General features: G+C 44.2%; 1 protein-coding gene, 1 long non-coding RNA gene and 1 pseudogene across 3 annotated transcripts; 2 read left to right on the forward strand and 1 right to left on the reverse strand.

Moving 5' to 3' along the window:
• The first annotated feature begins 207 nt into the window (after positions 1 to 207).
• Positions 208 to 7340, forward strand: LOC123410032 (poly [ADP-ribose] polymerase 2-A-like). 2 transcript variants are annotated; one of them, XM_045102910.1, is made up of 19 exons: positions 208 to 487; positions 1090 to 1435; positions 1529 to 1762; positions 1870 to 1997; positions 2496 to 2577; positions 2686 to 2915; positions 2993 to 3119; positions 3447 to 3502; positions 3714 to 3787; positions 4113 to 4159; positions 4273 to 4322; positions 4696 to 4758; positions 5033 to 5113; positions 5418 to 5528; positions 5612 to 5687; positions 5988 to 6130; positions 6364 to 6437; positions 6784 to 6883; positions 6980 to 7340. In XM_045102910.1, the coding sequence occupies exons 1-19, from the start codon at positions 404 to 406 to the stop codon at positions 7076 to 7078; spliced, it is 2205 nt and encodes a 734-aa protein (XP_044958845.1). In that variant the 5' UTR covers positions 208 to 403; the 3' UTR covers positions 7079 to 7340. The 2 variants fall into 2 exon arrangements, with proteins under 2 accessions (XP_044958845.1, XP_044958844.1); XM_045102909.1 differs by lacking the exon at positions 208 to 487 and adding an exon at positions 903 to 1010.
• A 5602-nt stretch (positions 7341 to 12942) lies between these two features.
• LOC123407236 lies at positions 12943 to 13847 on the forward strand. Its single transcript, XR_006612566.1, has 3 exons — positions 12943 to 12979; positions 13675 to 13744; positions 13827 to 13847. It is a non-coding gene; the product is annotated as an uncharacterized LOC123407236 (long non-coding RNA).
• Positions 13848 to 18701: 4854 nt separating this feature from the next.
• Positions 18702 to 24330, reverse strand: LOC123409310 (annotated as a pseudogene).
• Between the last annotated feature and the right edge of the window lie 92 nt (positions 24331 to 24422).

The raw sequence follows: 24422 nt of genomic DNA on the forward strand, positions 1-24422 counted from the left end.
TGGGTTTTCAAATAATTTGTTATTTTATCTTGTGTGTGTGAAGGAGGTGGAGAGGAAGGATTGTTTTCACTCGTTGCAACGCACGGACATTTATGCTAGCAAAACATAAAAGGCGTGGGGTGGCCGTAGAGAAGTACCTATAATATTTTCAATTCCCGCTCCTCGTTCCTTTTCCAAAATTTCTTCGTGCTCCCCACCTCCTTCTCGAGGAAGACTCCTCCCCCTTCTCCCGGAAGAAACCCCACGCCGGAACCGCAAAACCCCCGCCCACCCACCGAAAAATCCGTCAAAACTCAAAACCCGCATCGAAATTTTCGCCCTCCCCACCCCCATTCTACCGCGAACATCTTCCGGGAACCCGAGGGAGCGGTGGGGGTTGCGGAGGCGAAGGCAAAGGCGGGAGATGTCGGCGAAGCTGCGGGTGGAGGAGCTCCGCGCCGAGCTGCAGCGCCGCGGCCTCGACGCCTCCGGCACCAAGCCGGCGCTGGTGAGCCGCATTCCCTTGTCGAAAGCTTCTCTGGCAGTCACGGACGGACCGACCGGGGGCTGCCTCGCGCTAGGGTTCCTCCCCGCAGCCCCGCCGCCGCCGCCGCCGCATCTCCCTCTCGCTGCACCGCTCGCCTCGTGTCTCTCTCCCGGCGGCGGTGGCGTAGCGAGGCGCGATGGCTGCTGTGGGGCGTGCGCGGCTCGGTCGGCTGAGGGTGCGCGGGGTCGGTGGCCGGAGTGCGTGCGGCGGCCGGAGGTCAAGGACGAGCTGGGTGCGGCGGCCGGCGGCCGGGGTTCGCGTGTGGTAGGCACGGGCTGTCGGCTGGCTGAGTGCTCGGAGGCGGTAGTAGCAGCCACTGGCTGTTTGCGCTCCTTTTCTCTGAATTTTGCCTCAGACAGCAGCAGTAGCAGGGTCACGGACAGGATCAGCAATGCTATCAGAATTTTCCCCTTCTGAACACCTCTCCGGTCTATACTTGCATTTTGCCCTCTGTCTGTTTGCGTCATCTAGCTGCGACTGCGAGGTGTATCTTTACGCTTTCAACATTGGCACATATGGGGATTGTCCTTGTGACTTACTTCCTGCAATGCCTTTTCCACCAGGTGCTAAGGCTGGACGCTGCAATCCGTAAGGAAGAGAAGGAGGTGGCTTCTGCAGCTGAGATGTGTAATGTAGATGGCATAGACGGTCTGGCCATGGATGGGAAAGCGGAAGGCAAGAGCAAAAGGAAGAGGAAAAGGCGTGGTGAAGGTGAAACTGAGGAGGAAAATGACATGTTGGATGCGGCAAAGCTAGAGAGCATGGGCTATCGTGAGCTGCAGGCTTTGGCCAAGGCACGGGGGCTCAATGCTAATGGGGGCAAGAAGGATGTTCTACACAGGTTGCTCTCCAGCCCTGCTACTTCTGTTGTGGATTGTGGTATTCAGGACAAGAAGGAAGTAGCAGAAGGTTTGTTTGTCTATTAGTTTCCTTATATTGGTTATTGAGTGGTAGGATCTGAACTTTACAGGAGTATTAACTGTTCACTGTGTATTGGCGCAGCTGATGATGGGAAGGTTGATGAGTTGAAAAAGGAAAATATAGTCACAGATGTGATGCTGGATGCGGCACAGTTACAGGGCATGAGCTACCGGGAGCTGCAGGCTTTGGCCAAGGCACGGGGACTTGCGTCAAATGGGATCAAGAAGGATGTTATTGAGAGGTTGCTATTAACCCCTGCTAATCCTGTGGCAGTTGCTGATGGTGGTTTCCAGGAGAAGAAGAAACTTGCAAAAGGTTTGTTGATCTATTAATTTATTGTATTGGTCACCGGAGGGTGAGGTTTGAACTTTACCTGTGCGGCTGTTTTTTGGCATGGTCGTTTATGCATTTTGTTGGTGCAGGTGGTGTTGGGGAGGTTGAAGAGGAGGTGAAAAAGGAGAAGATTGTCAAAGCCACGAAGAAAGGTGCTGCAGTGCTGGATGAGCACATTCCTGACGATATAAAAATGACCTATCATGTATTGCAAGTGGTGCGTGATTTCATTATTGGTCATTTTTTCTTATACCCAGTACCTTGGATGTGTGCACTTCAATTGAAACCATGGTTCACTGAATTCCTACTTCCTGTGCAGTATGCATGATGGGTGAGTTCAGAGCAAAACATGATCTCTCCATGAATGTCTAACTTACACAATTCCTCTAACCAAATTGAATATTCTCATTCATATGGTATCTGATGCATTACATAATGTTCTGGTTGTCATTTTGGCTCTAAATATTCATAGATGTGATAGACTATGGCGGCACCCAAATATACCAGCTTAGCAGGCCTAATTTACCATGTGTTCAGTGAGTAGACCAACAAAAAAAATTAGATGGCATCCTTCATGTATCGTCTTAGTATTCATTATGTACAGTAGCTACAAAGCATTCATCTTAGTATTCAGTATGTATAGTAGCTACCTTGAACAATTATCTGTTCTTTGTACTATTTTTTTCACATCTTCGTTATACATATTTTATTGCAGGGTGACGAGATTTATGATGCCACCTTGAACCAGACTAATGTTGGAGACAACAATAATAAGTTTTATATCATTCAAGCTTTAGGTTTGTCCTGCAACTGCAAGTCACTGTTGCTTACTAGCACCAGCACCACGAATCTATGAATGATGGGTAACATACAATAGAAAATTAATTAGTGTTTGTTAACTGTAGAATCTGATGCTGGTGGAAGCTTCATGGTTTTCAATAGATGGGGGAGAGTAGGGGCACGAGGTCAACAAAAGATACATCCCTGTTCAACACGAGATGAAGCAATAGATGAGTTCGAAGGAAAGTTTGAGGACAAAACTAAGAACAGTTGGTCCAACCGCAAAAATTTCGAGTGTTATGCAAAGAAATACACATGGCTTGAAATGGACTATGGTGAAGTCGACAAGGAAACAGTGAGATTTGGCTTTTAATACTTACGTTGCAGTTTAACACCTTTGTTGTTTTTAATCCTCTGGTCTTCAAATTTCAGACTCAGGTTCAAAAGAAAGGTTCCATTACGGATCAGATAAAAGTGACAAAGCTTGAAACTCGAACTGCTCAATTCATATCCCTCATTTGCAATATAAGTATGATGAAGCAGCAAATGATGGAAATTGGTAAGTAACTTGACACTTGCTGCTTTTTCAACTGACATGAGCACCACAACATTCATCTGTATCTGTACTACTTAGGTTTCTATGATTAAGGAATTATAACTAGTTAGTTTTAGGAACTGAATAAAAAGAGTTAATGGCCATACTAGAAGTACATATGATCATATGCTCAACTACTGGAGTTCAACTAATTCTGTTGAAAAAGATATTTTATTTTCTATGTTGTCTGGTTGTCCCAAAAGTTTTCGTTCTCTGGTTTTGACAGGTAGATATATGTTGCTTACTCATGTACCATTTGCTTTTACTAATTCATCCTGCCTAACCAATTAGGTTATAATGCTGATAAACTTCCTCTTGGAAAGCTAAGCAAATCTACAATACTTAAGGTAAGTTATTTTGATGCATCTTTCCTGGGAATTATCAATTCAGTGTGCATATTACGTGTTGATGAAAATGGCACATCAGTAATATGGGCTCTAGTACTTCCGTTAGATATATTCTTATATGCGGTAACAGTTTGCATTTTGAGGTATTGGTTTCATTTTCCATTAGTCCTTTCTCTCAATTTCGATGGTGATTTTTCAAAGCTTTCCACAGGGCTATGACGTTTTGAAGAGGATTTCCATTGTTATTTCAAGGGCAGACAGAAGACAGCTTGAACAATTGACTGGGTGGGTCCATCTTCTGTTTTTATTTGACTGCAACCATCAAATATAACAACTAAAAATGCCAATTGTTTCTAGTGAAACCTAGTTCATCTTTGAGGATTTGAATGCTAAAGATCTCCAGGTTTCATTTTTCATAAAATGGTTCGGTCACTAGGATAGACCACAGGTTATGGCTATTTGCCTATGTAGCATAGACTTCTTGGGATCTGCATGTAATGATGATAGTTGTGCAAGGCATGGCATCATTCACCATCAGCACCATATTTGTATGCCATGTTATTTGAAGGCCTGTATTTACTACAATTTCTTATATTACCTTTGGCTACAGGGAATTCTACACCGTGATTCCTCATGACTTTGGTTTTAAAAAGATGCGTGAGTTCCAAACTTTCTAGATCAACTGAACTTTCAGTAAATATTTAGCATATCCGGCTATGTTTTATACCTTGTAGGAGCAAATCTGACCTTCTAACAAATTTATTTGACAGGTGAATTCCTTATCGACACTCCTCAGAAATTGAAAGCTAAGCTGGAAATGGTAATAGTATTTCTATGTTCAGCATGTCCGGCTTAACCTCATCATTTAACCATCATTTACTGTTAAAATCTTATATTAACAAATGATCCTTTTCAAAAGAACTTTTGACAATGAATCTTCTAATATTTATGTTAGTTGTTATGTTCTAGTCTCCATCATGTACACTACTGTCTAAGGAAGAAACCTACCTGTCATCCCTTCTCAAAAGGGCTATCAGGGTTGTTTAAAATTTATGTGGATTGTAGCTTCACATTCAAATTGTTTTCTTGCATATATTCATATCTGTATGCCCTCTATGAATTGCACCGTTGTCTTTATAACCTCCCATTTCTATGGAACCTTCTCAGTGTTATTTTTTGTTGCCTTTTCTTAGGTTGAAGCCCTTGGGGAGATTGAAATTGCAACTAAGCTTCTGGAGGATGATTCAAGTGACCAGGCATGATATTTTGCAAATAGATCTGTTTAAAGATATTGAACTCTGGAGTTGTGTCAGTTGCAAATTCTTTATTTATCTTAGATTTTCAAGCTTGTGGTTCATGTGATTATGCATAACATTCTTTCATACTGTCTTAGATAACCAAAACTGTGATATGAATTTCTACGTGTTGCTTAAACTTGTTTTCCGATTGTTTTAAGTAACTAAAGCATCTTTGTGCTTGTATACCCTTTGCACATGTTGCAACCTAACTGCAACATGTTCTGGAATGTAGGATGATCCACTCTACGCTCGATACCAGCAACTTCATTGTGACTTTACGCCTCTTGAAGTTCATTCAAAAGAATACTCTATGGTAATACTTCTACAAATAATCTCGACCCACAATGATATTTACGCCTCTTAAAATTACATATTACTCGCCAGGTGCATGAAGGTTGCAAGTTGCAACTGTCATTATAACAACTTAAGTGGGGATATCTTTAACATTTTCTTCATTTAAAATGTCCGAGTACTTTATTGATTGACTTATCATGCTTGAATGGCTTTACTTATTATCCACTACATATATTCTTTTAATCTTGTCATGTGTTGATGTTTGTCAAGTTTTCTTTTGAAGGATTTGGGTTTAACCATGTTTGAAAATCTCTGCTGTCCAGATAAAAACATATCTGACGAATACACATGGCAAAACACATTCGGGTTATACCATTGACATATTACAAATGTTTAAGGTGTCAAGACATGGTGAAACAGAGCGGTTTCAGAAGGTCAGTGGGTCTTCCTAATCTGCCATGTCTAAGCATTTCAAGAGAACTGCTATAAATGTCTAGTTCTCAAAATATTCTTGCAGTTTGCTAGTGCAGGAAACAGGATGCTTTTATGGCATGGTTCCCGGCTGTCTAACTGGGCTGGGATATTTTCTCAGGGTAATGCTATCCATGATTGTCATTGAAGCTTTTTATTCATATGTCATAAGTAATTAAGCATAGAGATAGTTTTGCTTGTTTATTTTATGAGTTATGACATACTAGTTGCTGTTCCTAGTTTCTGGAAGTAGCATTTGGGTCCAATCAAATGTACATTAAGATTAATTTTTGTGCTTCATTATTATCCGAATGTATTTTCCGGTGGAGCCTCCCATATGTTAACCGCCCTTGTTTATAGCTTCAACTGTTTGTTAGTATAATGAATGGCAGTTCTAAAACTAAAATGATTCTTGCTCTCAGGTTTGAGAATTGCTCCTCCTGAAGCGCCTGTTACTGGCTACATGTTTGGAAAGGGCGTTTACTTTGCCGATATGTTCTCCAAGAGTGCAAACTACTGCTATGCTTCACAAACATCTAGATCTGGGGTGCTGCTTCTATGTGAGGTCTGTTTATTGTTGTCACCTCAAGTCCAAGATATCAGGGTTTAGGATTTTGCATGTTGTGCGTTAGATGTTAGCCCAAGCATTGTATTATCCACCCTGTCTTATCCATGATTAAGTGTTAGTTTCAAGAGCCCAACCATTTTGGTGTGGTTGTCTGACATTATTCATTTATTGACAACATGCATTTGTACCCGTGTTTTGCTTTTAATGTTTGCTTAACTTGCATCTGCCAGGTTGCACTGGGAGACATGAATGAACTACTAGATGCAAAGTACGATGCTAATAACCTGCCCAAGGGAAAACTAAGGTCAGTTTCTGATACAACATGCTTTCGATCAAATCCAATATTCACTTGATTCGAAAAGTAACACTGTTTTTACATTATGTTTATTATGTCTTGCTATAAAATCAAGCCTCTAATTATTCAGTACTATTTGCTGACCAAACAAGACCAGGCAGGTGATAAAATTGCTGTGTAATGCGCACGATCTATTTCGTAGTGTTTCTATTTCAGTACGACATAATGAAAATATGGAGTAGAACATGATTATTAACAGATGTTTCTGTACCCTGTACTGATTAATAACATCAATATTGCTGTCGCTGCTTGATACGATTATGAGAAACATCTGGTCGCAATTATCTCGATGCAGTACTAAGGGAGTTGGCCAGATGGCACCAGCGGAGTCGAAGGTCACCGAGGATGGCGTCGTTGTTCCACTCGGAAAACCCAAAGAAGAACCTTCAAAGAGGGTACGTTGTTTAGTTCACTTCGTGGGTACAATGTTGTAATCCGACCCCGTAGAAACGCAGAAGCAGTATGGTGATTAACCATGTCTCTGGTTGCAGGGTAGCTTGCTGTACAACGAGTACATTGTTTACAACGTAGAGCAGATCAGGATGCGGTACGTGCTCCATGTTTCCTTTAACTTCAAGGGAGGACGGTAGACCAGTCAGTCTTGTGAGAAGCTGGGAGATGGAGGCAATGATGCGGACCTCCATCGTAGCAAACCACTTTTGTGTATATCGTTAGTGCAGGTGGTTTTTATCTTCAGGGGACTCCTTTTTGTGAGCAAATGTTTAAGCCTTTCCTTGCATTTTAATGCCGGTTCCAGGCTTCCAGACTACTCTTTTGAGTTGAGGTTTTGAGACTGATGGCTGATGCTGTGTGTGTATATATCAGTGGTAATCCAATCTCTCAATGGTAAAACCTGAAGAAATAGTTAAGCTTCGTTTTTAGTACAATATATATCTGGTCAACCATATGTGGTGCACAAAAATTCTGGAACCTCCGACCGCTGGGATGCCACACCGAGCCCTGCTGCGGCAGCCACCGCGACATGCACGCCCGAGGAAACGTTCAGCTTGCCACCACGCGACATCCGTAGCAGCACCCTGTCGCTACCGGCGGCACAACGGTTCGTCCCCTGAGTTGCCACGGAGGGCGATGAGGTTGTATGCTCATTTAAGTGCCCTCACTAGCATGTTAGGTTTAAGGAAAACGTAAAAAAACAGATGATTTTTGGAGGAAATAAGCCGTCTTAGCCCGCATGCCACGCGTCCTTCCAGGCCCGCGCACTGCGCCATCCCATCTGCCTTCACCAATGTCAGCCGCTCGTTCGTTCCTTTCTTCCGTCGAGCTTCCATCGAGATCCCCTTTTCTCTTTTCTTCTCCTACCTCTATCCGCGTAACAACCCAGCTCCGCTTTGCTTTTGGTCCTCGTCGGAGCACCCCATGGAGCGGCTTACAGCACCAGGCATCAGTGCATCACTCTAGCAGCGGTGATCTATAGCACCAGCATCGACTTGCAGCTCCTTGCGTCGGCGATCTGCGACATCCGCATCGACCTACATCTCCTTGCGCCGGCCCTTGCTTGTTACCGCCGGTGTTAGAGAACGCATCGGTGCTGCATGCGCAGTGCTGCTGGGGAGCTCCCGGTGTTGCAATGTAGCGGTCGTCGCTTCCGACGACGCGACAAGTGAGGCCGGCGATGCTGCAGTGAAGCAGGGCCCCGCTGCCGGTGACGCTGCAGTGAAGCGGGGCACCGCTGCTGGCGACGCAACAAAGAAGCGGGCGTAGGCGTTGTGGCAACTGGCAAGCGGCGTCGCTGCAACAGTTTCTGGTGATGTTGCGTGGCGGCGACTGTGAGTTGGGTGACGATGCTTCTAGAGGCGAAACAGGTGGGAGCAGATTGGTGTGAATAGAGGAGATGGATGTAGTCGTGTTGACCCATTCAACGGTTACAAGGGATGAATCAGACGGCTGGCTGGCCGACTGATTTCTTCAGTTGGTTGATTTGTAGCATCCGCCTTTATCAATTCATATTTATGGATCGCAGATCATCTGATGCAAAGTCTTGTTTACGTATTTTTATATGTGCTGAGGATTTTGATGTTACTAGCATGGAACATGGTCGTCTTGGGCAACCCAACTTGTTTTACAGATCCATAATTCAAGAATCTGAATCTGTTCCTGCTCTCGATTCAGTGTCAATGGACTTTTGTATGGCAAAACATACTTGTCGGATCTTTTGGCTGCATGCAACATTTTGATGCGAGTTCGGGGGTGATCTTGCTTTTCAAAAGAAAAATGTCACACAACCACAATATAATATATAGTCATCTATTCATGAATATTGCACACTAAAGCAAAAAAAGTACCATGCCATCTCACATCATGTGAACTAAAAGGGCCCTCCATAGAAGAATCGCCCATTGGCAATGGGAATAGCCCCGTAGACATTCGGTTCAGTAATGACTGTGGGTGAGTCTTGCATCAACAGTGAGGCTTGGCCATTCCGATTGATGATTTGGATATTGCTCATGGACGCGGACACCGGCGCATCACCCATGGGGCGGTAGCCACTGCCCATTGGAGCTAAGTTCGTCGTTTGGGTCTGCACGTATCCACCAAAACGGACACCCGCCGCTCTATTTGCCATCCCTCCAGTAAATAGCGACTTGGGGAAACACCCAATGAGTGCAGGTTCATCCTGATTGAGCCCGTAATAGACCAGCCAGTCTCCCATTTCGCCGTCCTGTAGTTTGGGGGCATAGTTAGGTTCCAAACATAGATGGAGTTCTGTTGAATGTGTTTGTGAATATTTAACAAAACTAGTAACACACACTTGCAAAGCACGTTCAGCTAATTGACACAACCTATCATGCAAAATACAGTCTACATGTCATGTTTTCATACATACCGCCCATGTCTGAAAAGGCTAAATATAACATGCATGTTCGTATGTTATCTCCCCTAATAATAAAGCACCGATGGTTTCTATCGTACGTCGTTGGCACTTTTGCACAAAAGCCCCTCCACTTCTGGATATTCAACCCGCAGTCCCTATGTAAGTGGATCTGACGGGAGCTGGGAAACGAAGCTCACATCCCGTGCGGCGGCGACCCGGCAGCTGTTGGCCCGGGCGCGGGGGGCGCGATGGTGCTGGAGCTGGATGCGGCGGGGGCGTCGCTGGCGACCGGGGAGGGCGCGGGCGCGCTCAAGCGGCGGCTGGAGGAGGCCATCGACGACGCCATGGCCCGCATGTCCGAGCCCGAGTGGCCGCCGCAGCCTCCTCCTCCCTTCATTTCTCCAATCCCCCAACCAAGCACCACGGCCTCTACTACCCTCGTGCCACCGCCGCCGTCTCCGTCTCCGTCTCCGCTGTCTCCACCCCGTCCGCGGTGCCTGGCCGCCGACCCTCGAGGTACGAAGCTCACTATCCCGTTTTCACCCAGCGATTCATTCAATCCCACGGACCCTCACAACCCATGGATCCATCCTCCTTGCGCATTTGCGGCCGGGGTTAGGACTATCGCCTAATCCGCTGGTGTACTCCGCAGGACTCCCCGTGCCATGACGAGCCTGATATCCCAGAACGCGCTCCGGAAGCGCCGGTTGGAGAAGGGCGACAGCAGCAGCGACGACGAAGAGACCATGGGCTCCCCCGTCGCCTCGGACGCAGAGGCTGGGAAGAAGCCCGGGCCGGACGGCCGCAAGAACGACCGGAGGAGGAAGAAGAAGGCGCTGCAGGCCAGGCTGGGCCAGGAGGCCGACGAGATGAAGCTGCTGGAGAGCTCGCTGTTCGGCAACCTCTAAAGAGTAGATGCAAAAGTAAAACACCTGACTAAGATTCAGCTGTCACCTAAATTCAGTTGCCTCCTCCCTGAATCATGCAAAGTATTTCTGATATTTTCTGTTTTGTTCCTCTCATTTGCAGGTTACAGGAGGACTTGAGGCCTGCTGAAAGGACGTGGATGTCGCCTAGAGGGGGGGGTGAATAGGCGCTTTAAAATAATTAAGGTTTAGGCTTGAACAAATGCAGAATAAAACTAACGTTTAATATGTCAAGCACAAAACCCAGAAACAAGTAGGCTCACCTATGTGCACCAACAACTTATGCTAAGCAAGATAAACAACTAAGTGATAGCAAGATATATTACAATAAACAATATGTCTATCACAAAGTAAAGTGCATAAGTAAAGGGTTCGGGTAAGAGATAACCGAGGCACGGGGAGACGATGATGTATCCCGAAGTTCACACCCTTGCGGATGCTAATCTCCGTTAGAGCGGTGTGGAGGCACAATGCTCCCCAAGATGCCACTAAGGCCACCGTAATCTCCTCACGCCCTCGCACAATGCAAGATGCTGTGATTCCACTAAGGGACCCTTGAGGGCGGTCACCGAACCCATACAAATGGCAAACCTTGGGGGCGGTCACCGAACACGTACACGTGGCAACCCTTGGGGGCGGTTACCGATACCCGTACAAATTGCTCGGGGCAATCTCCACAACCTAATTGGAGACCCCGACGCTTGCCCGGAGCTTCACACCACAATGATTGAGCTCCGAGACTCCACCAAGCTTTTAGGACGCCAAAGCATCCACGAAGAACAATATCTAGGGTACTAAGTACCAAAGGTAATAAGCTTCTCAACCTTCACTTCCACGTATCACCGTGGAGAACTCAAATCGATGCAACCAATGCAATGGCAAGAACACACGAAGTGGTCAAGTCCCTCACACTCAAATCCCTCCACAACAACGAAAGCTATGGAGAAATATGAGAGGAAGAACAAGGAGCTCACAAAGAACTCCAAGATCAAGATCCAAGGGGTTCCCCTCACATAGAGGAGGTGATTGGTGGAGATGTGGATCTAGATCTCCTCTCTCTTTTCCCTCAAGAACAAGCAAGAATCATTGGAGGGATTGAGAGTAAGCAAGCTCTAAGAATGTCAACAATGGAGGTAGAACAAGAGCTCAACGAATAGATAAGGCCAAGGGGGAAGAAGACCCCCTTTATATAGTGGGGGAAGGAATCAGACCGTTACCCCCACTTACAGCCCGAGCCTTGCGGTACTACCGCTCGCTGCAGCGGTACTACCGCTGGCACTCCAGCGGTACTACCGCTGACCAGGGGCGGTACTACCGCCAGCTAGCGGTACTATCGCTGGCACTCCAGCGGTACTACCGCTCGTCCCAGCGGTACTACCGCTGGGCCCCTGGTAGTGCAAAGGCACTACCACCGCCAAGAAAGTCTTCGCAAAAAGGTCCGACGCAGTACAACCGCAAAGATGACGGTACTAAAAACTTGGAGCGGTACTACCGCTGGCCAAGGGCGGTACTACCGCCATCTCTAGAGGTACTACCGCTAGGGCCAGCGGTACTACCGCCAACTCTAGCGGTAGTACCGCTAGGTCCAGCGGTACTACCGCTCGCCACTGAAACAACCATAACTTTCGCATACGAGCTCCGAATCGAGCAAACCCAAGCTTGTTGGATTCAGGACGACAAGACCTATCCAAACAGCAATGAAAATAGAGATGTGAGTCATCTATGAATGAAGAACCGACAAAAACTCCAACATCGAAAACATCATAGTAGATGCATATGGACTCCGTTTTCGATGAACTCGAGCTTGTCACGAAGATGAGCATAAGCTCTAAAACTCACAAAGAGAAACACCAAACAAGAACCAAGAAGTATGATGCAAGGATGCAAATGGTTTGAGCTCTCAACGAACGATACGATCAAGCTACTCACTTGAGAGCCCCCCTTGATAGTACAACAGTCTATCCTAAACGGAAAACCTATCAAGGGCAAACCTATAACTTGCACCTCGTCCTCTTGAGCTAGATGATGATGATCTTGGCTTCCTCAAGATGGACCACCTTTCTTGATTGCGTTGGCTTGATGAAGACTAGTTGATTGCTCCCCCATACTCACTATGGGTGAGCCACTCTTTAGCATATCTTCACAAGTCCATTGCCACCACAATGGACGGCAAGCTTCAAGCATGATATCTTCATGCTGATCCACTTGAACTTGCACATAGCAATCTTGATGACGATCACAACTTGACGTCATACTTCATGGGTTGTATGAGATCTTCTCTTTGACGCAAGCCCACGGAAACACACCTAACCCCCACATAGAACTCTCACGAAGACCATGGGTTAGTACACAAACACGTAATGGACAATGCTTACCATACCATGGGATCACTTGATCCCTCTCGGTACATCTTGTACGCTTTGTGTGTTGATCATCTTGATTTACTCTTTGTCTAAGATCTTGATCAACCTTGTGTCTCTATGACCATTCTTTGGATAATACCTTGAATACCACCTTGGTCATCATATAAACTCCTTGAACCCAACAGATGAACTTCAAGAAGTGCCTATGGACAAATCCTATAAATATAACTTAAGGCAACCATTAGTCCATAGGAATTGTCATCAATTACCAAAACCACATATGGAGATATATGCTCTAACACCTGCTCAAGTGGTGGTCATGGCATTGGCCTGCAAGATCCTGAGAGTTCTGCTCAGCTGCAAGATTACGTGAGTTCCCTTGCAGTTTCATGCCTAATTAAGGGTCTTGCACATCAAATTATTGTTTCATGCTGGCAAACAATCCTGACTGAACTATCGTTGTGCCCATATTGTTCTTGTATGCTATCTTACCAGCACTGAAGTGAAGTGTATAAGATTGGTAGTATGCCATTAACTTACCAGTACGTACTTAGCGAGTGACTTAATCGGACGATGTTAGTTATCATTGGGGAGTCTTAACACTGTTCTTGTATGCTATGTATATATCTTTACATTCAGGGTAACTGGGAGAAGAAATGTATGAGGCTGATGCACCATCCTGGTAGTCCTGAGGGAGATAGCCCTGAGATCTGTTTGAAGGTTCATTTTAACTCAGAAAAAAGAATACGTTATCAGCATTGAATTGTTTACCTATGTGTTGTATTATTTGATGAGTCATATTCAATGTTTAGTTTATGTGGTTACCAGCAGTTTCGTGTTGCTTTAAAACACCAAAATATTTTGTTAGATATGCTTGTCTGCAATTTAATGGAATCTGTATGTCTAAAGAGTAGATGTAAAAACAAAACACGTGGTTAAGATTGTTGGCGAGCTGCCTGTTGATTATGTGATGTCACTTAATTCAGTTGCATCCTGCCTGAATTGTACAAAATAATACTTCTAGCAGTATTTCTGATCTTTCAGTTTCTTCCTTACATTTGCAGGTTCTTAGTGCTTATGACAATTCTGCAAAAGAGAGGGCTGGTGGCCGCCTTTTGGTCCCAAACGTACAAGGTAAAGTCAGCTGCACATGCATCCTCCTTTGCTACCTCTTCATTTTGAAGTTAAAAGCTAATCATTTATTTAGCCATACCAGTCTGTAGGGGATGACTTGATTATTTTGATATTAATTGAACATAATATAAAGTTTTAGCGGGAGCCGGGAGCTGCGGTGGTTGAGTGAGCGGCGGAGCGCCAGGTGGAGCAGGAGGCATCGGAAGGCGCAGGAGAGCACGAAGGGGTCCGTGCACAGCGCGACGAGCTGCATGGCTGGCGGCGCTGCGCGCTGCAGCTGTGGAAAGCGAGGTGAAGTCTGTCGGGGACTCCGATCAATGGCAACAGCTTTGGACCGCGCTACTGGTTGTAGTTGTAGCTAGCAAAGTGATGAGCTCCATCGTGTGAAGCTTTTGGCATGGCGTTTTTGTTGTGGATTTGGTGGTGTGTGTGTGCGTGTGGGGCGGGCAGTGCGGTGTGCACTTTGAGGCATTGCATTGCATTAACTATTTATTTTCTTTCCTTTTCGTATTACACAGCCGTGATGATATTATTGCCATGTGGCTATAAGTTTTTTAATCCTTTCCTAAAACCAAACTATTGTATTCTTCTTTTTCTATGTACTCCCTCTATGAACTACGCATATGGACTAACTGGATGAACAAAGACTTAAAATACGTCTATGTACATCCAAATCAGAAAAAAGTTACAATATCTTATTGTAGTGATTCAGGGAGTACCTTTGGTTCTAGGAACTGTAGGTGCTATCTATGGTCCATTTTCTTATTTTTAAAGCATTAGTCCGTTTAGGGATGTGAAGCTGCGGTATTCCTTTCTTCTTTTTTAACTTTATGTATTTAAATTACTTTTGCTTACCGTGCAATACATATGTTGTACATAACTACTCCCTTCATCTCAAAATAATTGACTCAACTTTGTATTAACTTCATACTAAAATTAGTATAAAGTTAAGTCATTTATTTTGTGACAGAGGGAGTATATATTAATATCTACATATGAAATGAATAGCCAAATGTTTAATCTGATAGGTGTTTCAAAAACTAAATAAAAATATGAGCCTAAATTAATGGGTGTGGTCTTGAATCATGGTTACTGTGTTAAGAGCATGTTTTTCTTTTCTCCCGTTGCAACGCACGGGCTCTTTTGCTAGTATCTATCAAATACAACCGGAAAGAAATTTTAAACCAGTGCACTAGAATTTCATAGAGCAAAGATAACAAATGGCAACCTTCACAAAGCATTATATTTATACAGATTACAAAGTAATAAGTTCACAACAACAACAAGTACATTTAAGCACAATATGAAGTATTTGTTTCCCTCATTGGTCAACAAAAAATATAAATTAAATTAAAGATCTCAAACGCATTATATCGACACTGCCCCAATAGAGTAGTAGTACTTTTATATTAGTAGTATATAGATATCCCTTGCAAAAAAAAGTAGTGTAGATATAGACAAACATAGATGTGCACCTAATAACAAATTAAGTGAGATCAGGTGTTTACGCATGTTATATTATTGGAATCCACGATGAATTTTACATTATGTTACCCAGGAAAATATTTGTAGATTGAAATCACATGGCCAATATCGGAGGGAGGGTGCACCTTGAAAATTTTAATACTGACTAGTTGATTGCCCGTGCGTTGCCACGGGATAACAAAAACAAAAAATATGTTAATCAGTAAATTGTTAGAATTATGGAAATACATATCCAAATAGAATTGCAACTTGTTCGAATTCATATAACGACAAACATTAATTCTCTCTCCCACCTTGTGTTCCTCCTCTGTATTCGCCATGCCTCCCCTTAGTCGTCTTCCCCTCTTGCAATTATAAGTGTATCATTCCATCTACTCTTTCTCTAGCATTATCGTCGTTTGAAAAGTATGTCATCCTTATGATTGTTTTGGGTATCTATTTTAACTTGTATCCTCTATTAAAAAAAGATAACTCAAAGGAAGTATCTGGTACTTAGAAAAGCATGCTCAATTTTGCATGAGAATTGTTGGATCCAAATATAGAATGTAATTTCATTTCGGTTGTTGATGAGTGTAATATTACAATGGACTCACATATGTGATCACTTATGGGGATGGCTCAAGAATTTTTCACTCATGTAGTAAAGATGGCTAATCATGTGGGCTGTGGACTAAGATCGTTGATGACCGTGTCTGCATACAGGACGCCGTCGAGCACGGCCAGTGCCTGCTCTCTTGTCCCCTTGTTAGCGTCCAAAGGAGCTCCACTATCTTCAGATTCCTAGCAAGAACACAACATGGTACTCAGTGGCGGTGCACATCATTACAAACTACCCACATATAGGAAGGAAAGATTCAGAGCTAAGAGTGGAACATCCTTTTTTGATTAGCTGGAGGCACATAACGTCCTGTTTGAGACGAGTGATGGTCTAGAAGCACACTACACACATTGATCAAGGAATCAGAATTGCACACGTATAATAGATAGAAATAAAAAAAAGTTGACCAATATCACACAGGCAGAGATGGATCCAATCGGGCAGCATCACACAGAGGGAGAGTGAGCAGTGCCTGGCTTCAGAGAGGAGAAGGAAAATGGTGGAGGCTATATTTGTTGGGGGGTGTACCGAAGCACAAGTGTAGATATAAATTGATGTATTATCTATACATCTGCCTCCTCTGTGTCATAAGCCCCTGCAGAGTTACCAGACGCTCAGACAACTAAATCTTCAACAAGCAAAAAATAAAAACGAAGAGAAAATAACAAGTGACATGAATCTGCCAAAAACAGGTAGGCTAGATGTGTGTCTACAAATATGCTTGTGGGACTTACCCAGATAGACTATTGAGCCAACACAGCATCAAGCACAAGTAGATCGGAGTCACATGCACCCCACAAAAGATAACAGGAAACAAAGAGATAAAAAGGTATAATCACGATGCCAGCCTTAATAAATTCGTTTCGCTTTACGGAAAAAATATATGCTTTGTGATAATAGCAGCTAGATGTAGTATCAGGATCCAGAGCAGTTTTTTAATCAGTATTAGGTACCATCCTCGTATTACATCCCTATTTTTCCCTCTATGCATAAAAATAATAATTCTAAAAGTCTGAACTATCATTTTCGTACTTTTTGAAAGACCATGTCATTTAAATCTGAAAATCAGAAGGCGGATATTTTTTTACCTTGCCTCCCTTTCTTGTTGTTCTTGATGGAAGTGAAGCAGTTCTTGTCCTAGAGGTGTGCCTCAAATCTGCTTGTCCACCTGTGCCTGATCACATATTAACACGCATGCAGCTGATCAATTTATAAGCACTTGCTTTTGAAGGAGAAAAAAAAGTAAGGAAAAAACCGATTGACCAGATTAAATGAACAGGCAGCGGTAGTGCAGATTGCAGATCAACCGGGCAGTTGGTTGAATTATTCAAATGGAGCATGACAAGAAAATCCACCGGCTGAATTCAAGAACTCAACCGGGATCATGCTTAACTGGAACTCCGAGAGATCAGGAGGGAAAAAAGGGTGCAGGCTTTTGACATGCATGCCAAGGTTGGGGACCAACCAAATCTCTGACTTTTGATTAATCAGCGGCAATGCGCAATCGATTGATTAGTTTGCGGGCTTGAGATTGGAATCAATCTAGAGAATACACGCATGATACATACCTTGTGACCCCCCGTGTAGATGGAGCTCCTCTTCTTAGCAGGAGCAGGAATGGCGGCACCGACCCCCATCGCCCTGCCCTAGGTTTCCACGACAATAGCGGCGGCGGCGACCCACAACCACACCCTCCGCCGCGCCCGAACAAGAGTTCGGGTCAGTTCTCTATGGCATGCATGCTTGGACCAGAACAATCTGATGAAGAGGGAAAAAAGATGAAGCGAGTTTAGAGATCGATATGGTATTTAAAAGGAGATGGCTGAGAAGAACAGAGGAAATGAGAGGACTGAAGAGAAGGGGAGAAAAAGGTCAGAAGAAGATCACTTAGTGGTTCATGTTTATTTCCTCTGCAAACCTCAAGCATCCGTCGAACCTTGAACAAAAGAACCCATCATCAGCTGATCAGCTCATGATTAAAATAAATATTTAGTACCGAACAATAGTATCAGTGTCGTGATCAGTCCAGTAAATACTAAAAGCTTCACTAATTTCAGAATATTTCCCGGAGATAAATATTTTGACATTCCTTTGCCCATATTAACATAGGTGAATCCATGGGTGAGAGATAATATATTTTCATCAAAGATAATTTACAATGGCGATATGATTTTTAGAAAGACAAACTATATGATTTTCAGAAATATAAAAGCCAAACTATACTAAGAAGTAAACAGTTACAGATTTACTGTATGATTTTACCTCCAGTGTTCTCTTTGCTAAGCTATGCTTTGTGGAGGTCACCTTTAATTCTTTTGAAAGAGGAGCACCCAGCTATGACAAGACATATCCAACAAACTAATTGTTCCAAGATTTTCATGCATACATGATGTACAAAATATGCATTAACAACATGGCCTTGAGTAAATATAGACTTGCTAACAACATGTTCCGATCCACTAACATGTTCTTGGTTGTAGTTTCTTTTCCTTTCTTTAATTTGTTCTGATTGTAACTAAAGAGATCATAGTTGTAAAAAATAGGTAGTTAGGCAAAAAAGAATAGGTAGCTATTTGACTGAATCTAAGAATAGGTAGTTAGGCAAAAAAGAATGGGTAGTTTACTTTAAATGATTCAGTTTACTAAATTAAGTGTGTGTACATGGATTGAAAAATAAATTCAGTTTACTGATTTTGGAGTAAAGTGAATTTTATGTGCATAGCAACCTTTCTTTGCCAACTGAATTATGCACGAAGGGGCAAAGAGTATCACTTTATTTCACAGTTGCTAGAATAGGAAGTTAGAAACCACAAAGCACTTGGGCACTTTGTTTGCCAACTGAATTTTCACAGTAGTAAAGATCAAAAATTCAGTCTATACCCAAATCAGACTTGCATAGCACTTGGGCACGAGGCCGATGAGCACGAGGAGGAGCCGTCGTTGTGGGCCAAACCTGCAGAGAATCAATGTATTCCATGATTCAGCACTACACAACAATGAGCACAACAATCAGGATCATGATTTAGTAACAAGTGTTCAGAACTTAAATGTTGTCTCCAATTTAAATTCAGTAACGAGGGAGAGCAAAAATCTTTCGCTGCTGCTGGATGAGAACGGAGGAGGATGGTTGCTTGGTTTCAGAACGTGACCACACTCGAGACGTTGGGCGTTGCTTCGTTAGCAGAAGTGTTTATTTCTCCAAGAATCATCAAAGCCTACAACACTCTATCTCATTTTATAGGACGAGAGTGGTAAAAATGAAGATAAAAAGTATTAAACTTCTTCTGTTCCTAAATATAATCCTTTTTTAGAGATTCCAATACGAACTACATATGAAGCAAAATGAGTGGAACTACACTCTTAAATATGTATGTAGACCATATTGAAATCTCTAAACGAGCTTATATTTAGAAATGGAGGGAGTAAATCATAGACTGATAACATTGGTAAGCTATAATGAAGACTAATAGGGACCTATATTTTTCAATAGTATTCATGCCATAAAGATGGACGTCCATAGTTGCAGCATTGGAAGGCCAAAAATCTATGGAAGTGGGAGATAGCACACCGATGGTGTAGTTAACATGAAGTGGTGTGGTGTAGACCCAATCCCTCGCATCCCCAGCTTGCAAAACCATCTCCATATCCACTCAGAATCTGCACTCATCACATGCTTACAAGAATAAATAGAAAGCTAATTAAGCATGTAAGCAAAAGAGGAATTAAACAATTTATAACTTTTACGAACATGGACTACATGATTTAGTTAGGTTATGAACTAAGGCGGGATATGTGCAGTAAGACAAAGCAGAGATTTAAAAGAAACACAAACTTACTTAGCGAGTGCTTTTTGTGATGTGCTCCCATCCCATGGCCCCATACATGAAGTATTAGACCACCTAAAGTCCTAAACTATAACACCTTCAGTATTTGCGTCCGACTCCATGCATAAATTGAAAGAAAGCCAAAAACACTTGATGAATGTACATGAACCAACTGGTTAAACGTGGTAAATCATGGATTCTCTTAAAGCAATAATTGTAGGATCAGAAATTAACACATATAGCTTTGCAGATTTGCGCTCGGGAAGGTTCCAGAGCAGTATACAATAGTCAAGATTGCAAAGATTTATCTCTCCAGCACATGAACCCAGAGTGGCTACCTGTATTTCATCATGCAAGCATCTTTTATTCACTCTTCCAAGAATACATAAGTAGGGCAAATAAGCTGGCGATGGAGCAAAACTGAAAGTCGAGTTTATAAAGACCGAATCAAACTCTGAATTACCTGCAAAAAAAGTCATTTACTCTAGCTTCAGCAGATTTATAGCAAGATAGAGCAGTAATATCATACAAAACACACGAAATCACTACCATATCAGTTGCCCTATCAAATTGAATCGAATCCCCAAGGAACCTACCTTGCTATGGAGGAACCCTGACCATGTTCTTCTTGTTGAAGTTCGATGTCGCCTGAATATATCCGCGGCTGTGAGCCCTCCACTCTCCTTGCCTGTCCCTGCTGCAATCAAATTTGTCGACATCCATAAACCATATTCCATAAGTACTCTGACCTTCTCAAGAATTTACATGCTGATTAATCCGTTTCTAGCAAAATTGGCAAAGAAAAATGATTCAAGAGAACGAAGGGTCGCCTAATGGTACCTGAATCCGTGGAGATATGGAAGCCTGCGCTCCTGCTCCCTGAGAGTAACCTCCTGTTTAACCCATGTCAGGAAGAAGACCGAGGCGAAGCAAGAATGGGAGGTCTCCACAGTAACAGCCTTGGAAGACAACCCATCAGGCTTCAAAAGACTCTAATTACGTGTCTATCTAGTTTCCCAAATTCAAAAATGAAAATAAATTCAACAATTGTGTTTGGGCATAACCTCTTCCCTGTTCTCGAGGGACATTTTTCTTTTGCTTTTTTTGCCGGTGGTTGTTTTGTGTTGTAATAAATTGTCAGTACCACTGAGGTTTCATAGTCGGCAGGTTATACCCAGTTTTGCTCCATGTGGTTTCGAATTAATGAAATTTGGAGAGCTATGCTCCTTAATTCGAAAGAAAAGATTGACAACTGTTTATCAAATCGTAACAATACATTTTTCTTTCGAAAACAAAAGAAACTATCCACTAAACCATAACAGTATGCATCAAATCGTAACCAGTGACATCGCACATAAGAAAACTCATGGTAGAATTAACATAAATTCAAAAGAACATAACACAAAACGTAAGTTAACATTACTCTCTGCGGGACCGAGAACCCCGCCCCAACGGCGTCCTCGAGTATGGCATCCCCGGCGCCTAGCACATCCGCCATGGCCGAGTCATACGAGACAACCAAAATCTAGATGTACCTGCACACCACCCCATGCCCAAACATGTCCTCCGGCACCGATGTGCCATTGGATAGCTTGCATGTCAACCACCCCCGGCGATGCAAGCAAAGGTGTTGTACACCAATGACAGCGACGATCTGACGTTGTTACAATTCACGTTTGCTGTCAGGAACCGGTCCCGACCCACCGCATAACAATTAATCGTGCTGCTTACAGACAATGGCAGCCTGTAGGTTGTTGTTGGTCACAGACTGAACTTATGAAGGCATATCTAGCAGCTAGCAACGACACGTCAATTTTTTGTTTACATGGAGGAGAGGAATCAGGACACATACCTTGATCAGCCGATCGGAGCCGCCGCGGGACCAGCAAAACGAATCCATGTCGCCTCTGCTCTGCTTCTCTTCTCTCCATCTCAACTCCTCTCTCTCCCTCGTCTCTTCTTCCCAAGAGGCCGAGCTGCCATGGCCATGGAGTGCTGCCGCCGGAGGCCTCCACTACGCACCGCCGCGCTCGATCCTGGTCTGATCCGCCTCGCCTCGTCATGCTGGCTTCAACAGCTTGCCGCTTCGTCATGCTGGCCTCGTCCCATAGGATAAGGGAAGCCATGCGCAGGAGCTTGGCCGTCCCACTTTGCTTGGTGAAGCTGCACGACGCCTAACAATATGGGGTAAGGAGGGAGTAACAAACTTAGTGAATGACTACCAAGTCACTTACTAACATTGGTTCATCTTGAACAGATAAACAAATAGCATTTAAGTACTTGCTAGTTGGAAGCTAATACAGTACAACAGTATGTTTTCTGAGCAAGTAAAAGACAAAACTTCATTCAGATAGTAATATACTATAACTCACATGGTCACATGTGATACTTCTTTAACAGCAAGATGATTAAATTAAATTAATTATATTTAAAGTGACAAATCTGGCAACTGAAATACAATTATGTCTATACTATATCATCATAACAAAAAAACATGAATACAAAATAGAAGTTTATACCTTCAAGGGTGTTAGCAGGAAGCCATGATTTAATGTCAAAAGGATACAGTGCTACATCATTGCACCGCTGGCGTAGCCTCAGAATCAAAAAAAGCACGGTTGAGTAATTACGCAATATCGAATCTCTGTCACCAAACTCTATCATTTTGTTTCTCCCTTCCGATTCCATCTGATCATAACACTCCCGTTCCTCTGCAGAAAGCTCAATGTAACATGCTACAACAGTTTTAGGTGGAATGGCAACCACACTCTTGCTTCCACACTCTGTTTCTTTGGTTCTGCGCAATGAGATAGTACCAAGTAGGTTCTGCAATACACAGAGAAAAAATTTACATTGCAGAACTGAAAGATAGCATCATTTGTTTGAGATCCCATTCAAACACCATTATACCAACATTAATTGTTTTACCCAGATGAGAAGTGCCAAAATTAAATAGCACAATTGACATAATGGAAAATAAGAGATGCATGTAAGCACGCTATGATGGGCTGATAGCAAGTGGTAAGAGAATTTGATGCGCAAGAGCCTATACAAATGTCAGGAACAAAACCTATAGGAGGAACTGTACTGCAAGCAAACAACATGAGTGATAACTTTCTAATCATAGGAGCTGGTTTACTGGTTATCACCTTCAATGTTCAAAATCATTTGATGCAACTTGCTATAATTCCTAGTTCTCTACAATTGTGCAAAGACGAAAATGGTGTAATGAGAAGAAAGGGACAACTGTCTTACTTGTAATCGTGACAACCCAGCCTTATTCCCTTTCTCCAGGGGATGCTGGATTAAGCTCTGCCAGTAGCTCTTGACCGAGAAAGGCTCAGACTTCAAAAACGCCATAAGCGGGTACAAATCCAATGAGCTGTTCTGAATTGGCATCCCTGTGACTACCCAGCGCCTTCAAAGCAGTCACCGCCCGAGTCTGCAGAGCTGCAGAGTTCTTGATAATATGGGCCTCATCCAGAATGACCCGGAACCATTCAATATCGTTCACAGGTGAGACCTCCTAGTCAAATTCCGTACCCAAGACGCTGTAAGTGGTAATCACAATGTCATACTTCAACAACACCTCCTTATCTTTTGTTCGCTGCCCATGGTACATATACACCTTCAAGCTGCCTGCATTCGTATGCTCCTCCAGCTGTGTCACCCAAGACGAGAACACCGAGGGCGGGCACACCACAAGTGTCGTCCTCGATCCCGCCTCCGCGTCATCGATCTTCCTCCTTTTGCTCCCTTTGGCCTTCCCCCCTCCGACATTGCGAGCTTTACTTCGCGCAATCAATGACAACAGCGTGAGCGTCTTGCCAAGCCCCATATCATCGGCGAAAATCCCGCCTCGTAGCGGTTGCGGCCGCTGCTTGGTATTCTGGCTGGTGAGCACGTTCTCGTAGCCCCCAGCTTTATCTTCTTTCCAGAATGGCGGCAGGTCGCAGGACTCCTCCCTGTGCACCAGCCACCCCAAGGCTGCCTTCTGGTGCTCGAAGAGGTCTGAGACCACGACATCCTCTGGAGGCTCCATGGGCTCAATCCGGCTCCCCCCTTCCTTCCCCACACGCGCGAACAACTTATTGACATCCCGGCCGGATTTCTTGGCCTGTTCCTGCACGAAGGCGGACCCGGACAAGGAGAAATCGATGTGGTCCGGGTCGATGAGGACGAGGCCGCTGCCGTCGATGGCCTCGCGGACGATGTCCGCGGCGGCCGGGCGGGAGAAGAGGTGGATCTGGCAGGGAAGCTTGTAGAAACTGGTGCCGGCCTTGGAGGACCGACCGTCGGGCACGACGACGAGGGTGTTGGCGACGAGGTGGGAGTCGAGGAGCGGGGCGAGGACCTTGGCGATGCGGACCTCGATGTGGCCGACGTGTTGACCGCGGTTGTTGTGGACGGCGATGGCGTTGCTGTCGAAGCGGTTGAGGGGCTCGCGGACGAGGGACGGCCTCTCGCCGCCGCTGAGGGTGCCGGTGTAGTACTTGAGGCCTACGATCTTGGCGACGATGAATCCCATGAGGTAGGGCTCGTTGTCGTCGTCATCGTCGCCCCCGCGGGAGGAGGAGGAGGCGGCCATGGCGGCGGCTGGAGTGGTGGGGAGAGGTTTGGGGTTAGGGTGAAGGAGTGGGGAAAATTTACCGGTCGCGGAGGATGGATGGATTGATGGATGTCTGCCGTCTCAGTGGGTGGGGGGAGGGGGATCTAGCGCGGGGGAGGGGAACGAGAATGCCCCGACGCCACCTTCCTTGTGGGCACGGCA

Source organism: Hordeum vulgare, chromosome 7H (genome assembly GCF_904849725.1).
Source record: "Hordeum vulgare subsp. vulgare chromosome 7H, MorexV3_pseudomolecules_assembly, whole genome shotgun sequence".
Lineage (NCBI taxonomy): Eukaryota > Viridiplantae > Streptophyta > Magnoliopsida > Poales > Poaceae > Hordeum > Hordeum vulgare.